This window comes from Homarus americanus, unplaced genomic scaffold, assembly GCF_018991925.1.
Source record: "Homarus americanus isolate GMGI-L3 unplaced genomic scaffold, GMGI_Hamer_2.0 scaffold13642, whole genome shotgun sequence".
Lineage (NCBI taxonomy): Eukaryota > Metazoa > Arthropoda > Malacostraca > Decapoda > Nephropidae > Homarus > Homarus americanus.
This window is the reverse complement of record NW_024724069.1, coordinates 180,001-191,215: the sequence shown is the minus strand read 5'-3', so window position 1 is coordinate 191,215 and position 11,215 is coordinate 180,001. Positions and strand designations below refer to the sequence as shown.

The 11,215-nt window shown below is 44.6% G+C and overlaps 1 protein-coding gene across 1 annotated transcript in view; it reads left to right on the top strand.

Annotated features, from left to right (window-relative positions):
• Positions 1 to 385: 385 nt before the first annotated feature.
• LOC121864013 (multiple C2 and transmembrane domain-containing protein-like) overlaps positions 386 to 11,215 on the top strand; it is a 140,374-nt gene continuing 129,544 nt past the window's right edge. Inside the window, 2 exon segments of the mRNA XM_042362887.1 lie at positions 386 to 474; positions 5,292 to 5,316. Of these exon segments, the coding sequence (XP_042218821.1) occupies positions 405 to 474; positions 5,292 to 5,316 (95 nt within the window). The 5' untranslated portion in view covers positions 386 to 404.

The following is an 11,215-nucleotide window of genomic DNA, read 5'->3' as shown; positions in this document are numbered from 1 at the left end:
GTAATTTGTTGCACTTTAATTTTTCTCGGTTTTCATAGAGTATTGCACAAATTTTTTGGTCACTTGTTGCAATGTGTGACCTGGTGTTGTATCTTGTTGCAAAAGTGATTCAATTTTGTTACTTTTTCGCTATGAATTATGACGTATTTGCCCTTGCGTGTGTTGCAGCGTACGTAATCATTTCCCATTTTGTTGCAGATTTGTTGCATCTTTGTGTTTCATTAGTGCTAAGATTACCTATTGAATTGTAGCGTTGTATACCTGTTTTTCTCCCTTGTATCAGTGTTGCTATCCCATGAACCACTTGAGTTGCACTGTTGCTAACCCATGTATATACCTCATGTGTTGCAGTGTTGCTAACCCATGTCTGTCTTGTGTTGCAGACGCGGGCAATCGTCGGGAAAATGGTCACGAGAGCGGATCTATGCGTCGGTCGTTCTCCAAGTCGGCCACGGACCTTCTCCATCGCACAAGGTGAGGATCTGACCACCTGAGGTAACACACGCTTGGGTCGACCCCTCAGTCTTTGCGTTCGTGTTTAATTTAAAAAGCCAATTTAACTTTTTTATTTATATTAGCAATCTTATTTCACCTTTGGTCTTATATTGATGTTAAAATTTTACTGTAATTTTGATATTTATTTACGTACTCTTAATAATTTGCATTTAGTGGTTTTGTCACTTGTGAATGTTAGTTTATATAGTTTTTAACTTGGTTTATTTTTTTAAGTTAATATGAGTTTTAAAATTAACATATAATTCTTTATTCAGGTTATTGGTTTTGTTAATATTATACTATGCCAATATTTCTCTTTAAACCTTTATTTTCACGCTATTGTTTTTTACCATAATTATGTCTTCGACGTTCCCCTCAGCCCCTCCTTTAGAAAGTCTTGGGGGAGGGGGGGGAGCGCATAAGCTTCAGAAGTTGTCAATTATTGTCAAATATTTGTTTCTCGTTCCATTGAAAACCAAATTGTAATAAGATCAAAAGTTTGGCGAGGAAAAGTTAACTGAAGGATGTGGCCACGAGACTAACTTGATGAGGTGGGGGTTGAGGGGAGGTGGGGGTGAGGGGAGGGTAGGGGGTGAGGGGTGAGGGTGGGGAGAAGGGAGGGGTGAAGAGAGGAATGAGAAGGATAGAGGGAGAGAAGAGCAATAGAAATGGGAAAGAGCGATGAGAGAGAGGAGGAGAATGGGAGAAGAGTAGAGGAGGAAGAAAATAGGGATAGAAAGAAGATAAAGATGAAGAAGAAAAAACTCCCTTACATTACCTTCACCTACCTCCTCTTCAAAGGAAGACACTCCTTGGAGAATAATAGGCACTCCCTTCCTTTTGGTCTCTTGTCACTCCTGATGGCACCCTATTTTAACCTCCCTATTTTAGGTATCTGAGGCTCAATTTTAGGTAGAATATTTGGGTACTTAAGAATGAAGGACCGAATTTTAGGTACTCTAATTAAAGGGTCAATATTAGGTACTAAATTTAAAGTACTGTAATTTCGGTTTTCACTTAAAGTATTTAATTTTATGGGTTATATTTTTAAGTGTTGGTTTAAAGTATACTATTTAAAGTACCCATTTTAAGAAATCCTATTAAGGTACCCAATTTTAAGTAACACATTTTATGTATCTGCCCTGAAATGCTTAAGTCTTAGGTAAGAAAATTTAAGTAGCCAATTTAAATAAAAAAAAATTTTGGTGCTAAATTTAAGGTAACCAATTTTTAGTAACTTGGTGTTCAGTTTTAAGGGAAATTTAACTTAAGAACCTTTAAGAATCCATTATCTCACGTTAAATGAATCGGTTATATATATTCTCACTGCTCTTAATTACGAGAGAAAATTTAACTTTGGACTTTTTTCAGAATATCTTAGTGTAGTAACTTAAGAGAATTAGATAAGAGACAGAAATACCTTAAGAGCCTTTGATAATCTGGAACCTGGAATGGGAATGTTTTCTTCTTTGGTTTGAGGATTCCTGTACTGTATCCCTTGCCGATATACATACATATACACATACATACACACACACACACACACACACACACACATATATACACACACACACATACACACACATACACACACACACACACACACACAAACATACACACACACACACACACTTGCACACACACACACACACACACACACACACACACACACACACACACACACATGCATACACACACACATACATACACACACACAAACACACATACATACACACACACAAACACACACACACACACACACACACACACACACACACATACATACACACACACACACACACACACACACACACATACATAACATATACACAAACATATACACACTCACTCACTCACCCTGTAAGTGATTTTTGTGACCTTATCTATACCCGGCAGAGCTGTGTGTGGGGAAGGTGTCTGGAAGAGCTATCGTGTGTGTGTGTGTGTGACTTGTAAGGCCTGTGAGGAGTGAGACTTGTCATTATACAGTCCCACATAAAAGTAATTTGCTTGTAGTTAGTTATTTAGGGTCCCGTTGATGTCGGTAAAATGTCTGAGACTGTCGATAATTGTAGTCTACGTCTTCCATAGAAGGGGTTAACTATACACAAGACTGGTGTATATGTACAGTGTGATATTTACAAACTAAATACTGTATAGTTAATTGGGCTGGTCCCGTGATCTAGTACTGAAGAGTTCTCGGTGTGAGTCGCGCTAGAACTGAGGCAGGCTGTTGTGTTAGGCGAGCTCGTACTGAGGTGGTTCAGGAGTAGATCTTAACTCTATGGGGTCCAGCTCAAGACTAATAAAGGGGCTTGGTTATCCCACGCCCATATAGAATAATTCCTGCACTCGCCACCAGAGCGATCTATGAGTCAAGCTTCTAGAAGGTTCTCGGAGGAAGTAGTCACCTCCGTGGAATGTCAAGCCGAACAATAGTCAGAGGTGTTTACATTACGTGCATAAATAATCGGCTGGTAAATGCTCCCGTTGACCCATGAATCACTTTTGACTGGCAGTGCCATTATTTATGTATTACTTATCTAACTATCTAACATACTTGATGCATTGCAAGTGTGAAGCAAAGTATCCAATTACCACATACGAGCAATCTATTTAATATTTAAAGATTTACCTACAGTACTACTTAGAAAGGGAGCTGCATCACACTGCGACACTCGGATAAGACTAAACATCCTGGGTCGTATGCCAAGCACCATAACCTGAACAACCTCTAACCTCTACAGGTCATTGAATAATGAATGTTCATAATTATAAATCCATGGTTGTAAGTTATTAATTACTTGCAGTATAATTTACATAATGTATAATTTAGTGTGTGTGTGTGTGTCATTTAAACCTGACCTGACCCTAACTTACTCTAACCTAACCTTTAACCTCCAAAAGCTCACCAATCACACTCGCCTTCCATCTCGAATATCCAGCCACCAGAATACGGTTTCTCGATAATCGGCGATGTTTTCCGGATTAGAGGAGTCCTGGTTAACCGGATAATCGAATATACTCTTTTAAAGTGAACTGGATAACCCGTGGATCTAATCTTTGTATCCGGTGTGGTGATTGGTTGGTGCTGTACTGTGTGTCCTCTCCTGTGAGTGGTTTAGGTCAAAGATTCCTGGAGGTGAGAGTATGAGAGGTCAATGAAGGTCAGAGGTTAAAAGGTCAAGATTAGGTTATATATCGTAAGGTCAATATCATATGGTGGTAAGTTGAATATCAGAGGTCAAAGGGTCAATATCAGTGGTCAAGAGGTCAGTATCAGAGGTCAGTATCAGAGGTCAGTATCAGAGGTCAATATCAGGTCAAGAGGTCAGTTTCAAAGGTCAAGTGGTCAATATCAGAGGCCAAGAGGTACAAGTGGTCAATATCAGTGGTCAAGTGGTACAAAGGGTCAATATCATAGGTCAAGAGGTCAATATCATAGGTCAGAGGCCGAGAGGTACAAAGGGTCAGTATCAGAGGTCAAGAGGTCAAAAAGTAGAGAGGTTCAAAGCCACGGGTGAATCGGAGGTCCTACACCCCAACCTCATTCAATCGTAACCTGGGAATGGAAATAATTAGGGAATAATTCTAAAACGGCAACTAACTAGGAACGGAGACGATCAATGAATAGGAATCTTGGAATTGGAACGGAAACTCCCCTGGAATGTGAAGGGATGTTGGAGTGTGACTGGTGGACTGATCTAACTGCTTAAGTCCTCCTCCATTGAACTATACCTTGATGGGGTATTTAGCTCCTCTCTCTCTCAAGGAGTTGGTAAGGAGTTGGCCAGCCTCTCGAACACAAGTACTGCACAGGGCCGTGTTGATCAGTGCAGAGATCAATCTTACTTCCACTCAAAACTTCTGACACCTGTCCTCTTCCGTGTCAGATGAGAGAGAGAGAGAGAGAGAGAGAGAGAGAGAGAGAGAGAGAGAGAGAGAGAGAGAGAGAGAGAGAGAGAGAGAGAGAGAGAGAGAGAGAGAGAGAGAGAGAGAGAGAGAGAGAGAGAGAGAGAGAGAGAGAAAGAGAGAGAGAGAGAGAGAGAGAGAGAGAGAGAGAGAGAGAGAGAGAGAGAGAGAGAGAGAGAGAGAGGAGAGAGAGAGAGAGAGAGAGGGAGAGAGAGAGGAGAGAGAGAGAGAGAGAGAGAGAGAGAGAGAATTTTTTTTTTGATTGATTGATTTTCAAACACAGTAAAAAAAAGTGAAGACTTTATTAATCAATCACTGGACTTGTAATTAATTTTATTCATTCATTCAGTCAATTGTTCATATATTTTCCACACTGGAAGTTTTGACCAGCCGTAACCAATAAATACCTGAATATATTTGCATGTGGTCATCAATTACACATTATTGAATTAATAACTAGGACACAGGACCGGGTTTTTATACCCCATTGTTAAGGGTCAAAGGTTTAGTCATTTGTAATAAGTTTTAAAAGATAGCCCCCCTTTACAAGGATTTTTTTTACCCTAAGCTTGAATAGATTAAGGGATATAATCATCGTGCTTTTTATCTGTTAGTTCCTCCAACTGTCCGTCCGTCCGTCCGTCCGTCCGTCCGTCCATTCATAGATAAAATCTTGTCCGCACAATAACTTAATTTCCTTTATGGGTAATTTAATCAAACTTCATACAGAGAGTCTTTCGAAGTAGCGAAAAAAAGCCTATTGATTTTGACATTCATCAGGTCAAAGGTTTGGGTCAAAGGTCAGGGTCAGAGGTCACTGGACTGATGACTGTGTCGTGTATTAACGTGTTCATTAAAGTCTCCTTCTTTACTTTCATGTATAGCTCCATCTTCCATCTCCCTTAATACGTAAGTTTAAGTAATTAGGTATCTGAACGTGCTTCACTTTTATAAGTTTTAAAGTGTTTCATATGTTTCAAGCTTTTATTTCTTATAAGCTTTAAGTGTCTCAACGTGCTTACACTCTGCTTATGAGTCTTTTAAGTATCTGGTGTCTGAACGTGCTTCACTTTTATACGTTTTAAAGAGTTTTAACGGTTTATTTTATTCACTTTTGTAAGCTTAAATTATCGTGAAAGTATCGTGTAAGTATAAAGGACTTCAACACGTTACACTTTTTATAAGTTTTAAAGTAATGGCATAAATAGTTTTTAATTTTTACAAATTATAAATATATTGAAAGTGCTTCCGCTTCTTGTTATCAGTTTAAGCAATAAGTGTGTCAACCTCTGCTTTCATTTGCTTAGTTCAAAGTAATAATTATCTGACCGTAGTTACACATTCACACCTTTAATATACTTAAGACCGTAACATTATATAACACTGCAACAATGTACATATTTGAGCTTACTATCACCAGAACATTGTAACATTGTATCACGAACATTGCAACATGGTGCTGTACCGCTGATAAATTATAAAACATTGCAATGTTTCATCGTCGTATCACTAAAACATCACAACATGAAACCACAGTAACATTACAACATGACACCAGAGGAGTATTGCATCGTGGAACAATGCAACAATTTTACCACTGGAACATTGCAACAAGGCATCACACTAATATTGCAACACAACACCAATTATCCAATGCATTATAACACCGTGGTGCATTGCAACATGACACAACTGCAATATTTCAACAAGATACCACTGTAACATTGCAACACCACTATGCCCACAATAACAACTTGAGATAATATTGTTTTGTATTTTTGGTTAGGAATATTTTTTATCAATTGTCGCTTCTGCTTTTATCATGTTTGTCTCTCCTCTGTATCTTGTTATCTTTATATTATTCTGTTATCTTTCATCTCCTCCGTTGTCTTCTTTCCTCTCTGTTGTGTTTTTTATTCTCTCCTCATTTCTTTATTTTCCTTTATTTACTCTCTCTCTCTCTCTCTCTCTCTCTCTCTCTCTCTCTCTCTCTCTCTCTCCTAGATAATTATTTTGACCCTTGACCTCTTTCTTAGGGGCAAAAGTGTGACCTTTTCCTTCAAGTATTTCCAATGGGGTGAAATACAGACACAGACAGACAGACAGACAGACAGACAGGCACTACACAACCCTGTTTTATCAGTACTAAATCAAATCTTCGCTGGCAATTGCATCCAAGTTAAACCAAACTATGCAACATATTAGCTCTGCAACCTGTCAGCTGTGTGTTGCAGCCTTCTCACGTCCCTTCACTGTTTACAACCTGCAATTAGCTCCAAAACACAAACCTGATATAAAACATGTACGTGTTACTGTGCACGGAGACCCCAGAACATGAACCTGATGTAATAAAAAATACCAGATTGTGTTAAAATGAAATTCTCCGGAAGTTAACCTTGATATAACGAAGATAGAATTTCGTGCGCTATGAATCCCCAGAATTTGAGCCTGATATAAGCGATACGATATCATCTGTGGTAGAACATAATACGACTCCGGTATATATTAATATATTTTCCAACTCCGGAATGTAACCTTGATATAACAAAGATTGAAGTTTATTTTTACATTATCCGGAATACGACCCGGATACACCGGAAGTACGATCTCATTGCCACCACAATACGACCCTGATATACTAGAAATACCTCACTACCACCACAATACTACGCTGATATACCGGAAATACGACCTGATTACCACCACAACACGACCTTGATACATCAGAGAAACGACCTCATTACCACCATAATACGACCCTGATATACCAGAAAAAGGACTTAGGTTAAATTTCTTCTAAACTCCACAATACGACCCTGATACAAGTGAAGATACAGAGCTGGCGAGGGTCGTAAAGTTGTGGTCGTACGAGTTAATCCTCACTGCGTCTGGTCGTGAGCCCTGGGATTACACACTGGTTCTTGGGGCTGACTCGCAACAACAACAATAATAATAATAACAACGAAAATAACAACAAAAATAACAAAAAAATAACGAATACAACAGCAGTACTAAAAACAATGATAACAGTAACAATGATAACAAAATGATGATGATAATAACAATAACATAAAACAATAAGAACAATAAGAACTGCAACAATAATAACAAATAACCACAAAAAAGAGGCAAGAAGCAAAAGTAACAACCACCATAACCACGTGTGGGAATGATATAGTCAGAGTGAGGATGATAAGAGTGTCTAGGATGATAGGAATGATAGTGAAGAATGGCTCTGGTCTGGTCTGGGCCATAGGTACAGCCAATCATTATAAACATCTCGGTCATCTAATCTTTCATTTATTACTGAGAATGAATTACGTGAGCTCTTATAATAGTATAGTTATCCCTATGGCCGCCTGAATATCACGTTTTCTTTTATGTATATCGTGGAGAAGAGAACCTGTGTTATTCATCGCTTCTTACCTCTCAGTTAAGTCGACCGCTGCCTGGAAAGGACCTGGGATGGTGAAGTGTTGTCAGGACACGGGCAGCTGGCCTTTTGTGTGTGTGGTCTGATGGTCGGTCTGTGTGAGGGCCCCTGATAGTCCTGTCTTAAGGTAGTGCGGTTCATCTCATAGTAGGGACTCGCAAAGACCCCCTCGTTTTCTTTGTGTGGGATAACAAAAGAAATTAAATAGTTATCTTTGTGTGTCATCTTGAATATTCCTGCTAGTTGAATTTTTTATATCTCTAGTTCCTGAAAAAAAATAAACATACGAACATTTACAAATCCCAAGCTCTTGAATTATACCAGGACATAGCGTACGAACTTCAGCGATCTCAAATCTTGAATACCAGCACGTCTTGGGGTCCTCCAGCGCCTTCACTGATTAATCAAGTGCGTATTGTATTCATAGAGGACGGCGTGTTGAGCCTCCTCCTACCGGTGCTGCTGCCACGACCTGCCCTCTTGTGGTGTAATTTCAGGAGGGTGGTGGAGCGTGTTATCGCCTGTGAGAGGGAACACCGCTTGTCCTTTTAATCTGTGGTGGTGTGCGTTTACCTGCACTTGTGTGTACCTGGACCTGTGTGTACCTGGACCTGTGTGTACCTGGACCTGTAGCTGTGTACCTGGATCTGTGTGTACTTGGACCTGTGTGTGCCTGGACCTGTGTGTACCTGGACCTGTAGCTGTGTACCTGGACCTGTGTGTACCTGGACCTGTGTGTACTTGGACCTGTGTGTACCTGGACCTGTGTGTACCTGGACCTGTAGCTGCGTACCTGGACCTGTGTGTACCTGCACCTGTGTTTACCTGCACCTGTGTGTACCTGGACCTGTAGCTGTGTACCTGGACCTGTGTGTACCTGGACCTGTGTGTACCTGGACCTGTGTGTACCTGTAGCTGTGTACCTGGATCTGTGTGTTCTTAAGGCTGTGTGTACCTAAAGGCCTAAACATGCGTGTTCCTGAAGCTGTGTACACCTAGACATATTTGTACCTTTGTGTGTACCTGTATTGTGTACCTGTACTGTGCACCCGATGAGCATTCTCTTGCCTCTGTTGGGAGTCTTGGGAGCTCATGGATGTTTCCCTCTCTCTCTCTCTCTCTCTGTCTCTGTCTCTCTCTGTCTCTGTCTCTGTCTCTCTGTCTCTCTCTCTCTCTCTCTCTGTCTCTCTGTCTCTCTCTCTCTCTCTCTTTTTTTTCTCTCTCTCTCTCTCTCTCTCTGTCTCTGTCTCTCTCTCTCTCTCTCTCTCTCTCACAATACTCAAAGCCTGGACAACACTAAGGTCAATTTGCATATTTCCATGTTTTGATATTTAACAAGACCTGTGGGGCGTTGTGTGGGTGACGGTGTGTTGAGTGACGGTGACTGACGCTAGAGTGACGGTAGCGGGGTGTGAGTGACTGGAGTAACGGTGAGTGATAGTGATGGTGACGGGTTGACAGTGACTGGAGTGACGGTGATGGTAGCGGTTTGGGTGACAGTGGAGTGACGGTAACGGGTTGATTGACGCTGGAGTGACAGTGAGGTTCTGAGAGTGACGCTGGCTCTGAGTGACGAGGAGTGGTGATGACTAGGGATTAATATAAGACGATGTAATTCTTCTTTCGTATATATAAAATAAACAACCAATTTATTTGCTTATACAAATCATTTTTTTGTGTATTTCGAATTTATTTCATTTAGTTGGTGCAATAAAACACCGGGATTTTTTTGTGTACAATTTATGATTTTTTATATTTTTTTTTTTTTATTTAATTTTTTTTGTGTTTGTAATGGTTGAATATTGGAGTTACTACACACACGCACCTTCCTACCTTGCCATTACCTCCAACACCCTCCCCACCACCCCCAACACCCTCCCCACCACCCCCGACACCCTCCCCACCCGACACCCTCCCCACCACCCCCGACACCCTCCCCACCACCCCGACACCCTCCCCACCACCCCCGACACCCTCCCCGACACCCCTCCCCACCCCCGACACCCTCCCACCACCCCCGACACCCTCCCCACCCACCCCCCATACCCTCCCCACCACCCCTGACACCCTCCCCACCACCCCCGACACCCTCCCCACCACCCCGACCCCTCCCCACCACCCCGACACCTCCCACCACCCCCGACACCCTCCCCACCACCCCCGACACCCTCCCCACCACCCCCGACACCCTCCCCCACCACCCCCGACACCTCCCACCCCCGACACCCTCCCCACCCCCGACACCCTCCCCGACACCCCCGACACCCTCCCCGACACCTCCCACCACCCCGACACCCTCCCCACCCCCCGACACCCTCCCCTACACCCCTCCCACCACCCCCTGCCCTCCCCACCACCCCGACACCCTCCCCACCACCCTCGACACCCTCCCACCCCCGACACCCTCCCACCACCCCCGACACCCTCCCACCCCCGACACCCTCCCCACCACCCCCGACACCTCCCACCACCCCATTTCTCCCACCACCCCCGACACCCTCCCCACCACCCCCGACACCCTCCCGACACCCTCCCCCACCACCCCGACACCCTCCCCACCACCCCAACACCCTCCCACCACCCCCGACAACCTCCCCACCACCCCCGACACCCTCCCCCACCACCCCGACACCCTCCCACCACCCCGACATCCTCCCAGCCCCTCCCTCCCTCCCCTACCCCCAACTCCCTCCCTCCCCTCCCCTACCCCAACTCCCTCCCTCCCCTACCCAACTCCCTCCCCTCCCTCCCCTACCCCTAGCTCCCTCCCCTCCCTCCCCTACCCCCAACTCCCTCCCCTCCCCTCCCCTACCCCCAACTCCTCCCTCCCCACCCCAACTCCCTCCCTCCCCTACCCCCAACTCCCTCCCTCCCCTACCCCCAGCTCCCTCCCTCCCCTACCCCCAACTCCCTCCCTCCCCTACCCCAACTCCCTCCTCCCCTACCCCAACTCCCTCCCTCCCCACCCCAACTCCTCCTCCCCCACCCCCCAACTCCTCCCCCCCCTACCCCCAACTCCCTCCCTCCCCTACCCCCAACTCCCTCCCCTCCCCTACCCCCCAACTCCCTCCCTCCCCTACCCCAACTCCCTCCTCCCCTACCCCCAACTCCCTCCCTCCCCCTACCCCCAACTCCCTCCCTCCCCCCCAACTCCCTCCCTCCCCTACCCCCAACTCCCTCCCCTCCCCACCCCCAACTCCCTCCCTCCCCCCCACCCCAACTCCCTCCCTCCCCTACCCCAACTCCCTCCCCTCCCCTACCCCCAACTCCCTCCCTCCCCTACCCCCAACTCCTCCCTCCCCCCCCCCAACTCCCTCCCCTCCCCTACCCCCAACTCCCTCCCTCCCCCCACTCCCTCCCTCCCCCTACCCCAAC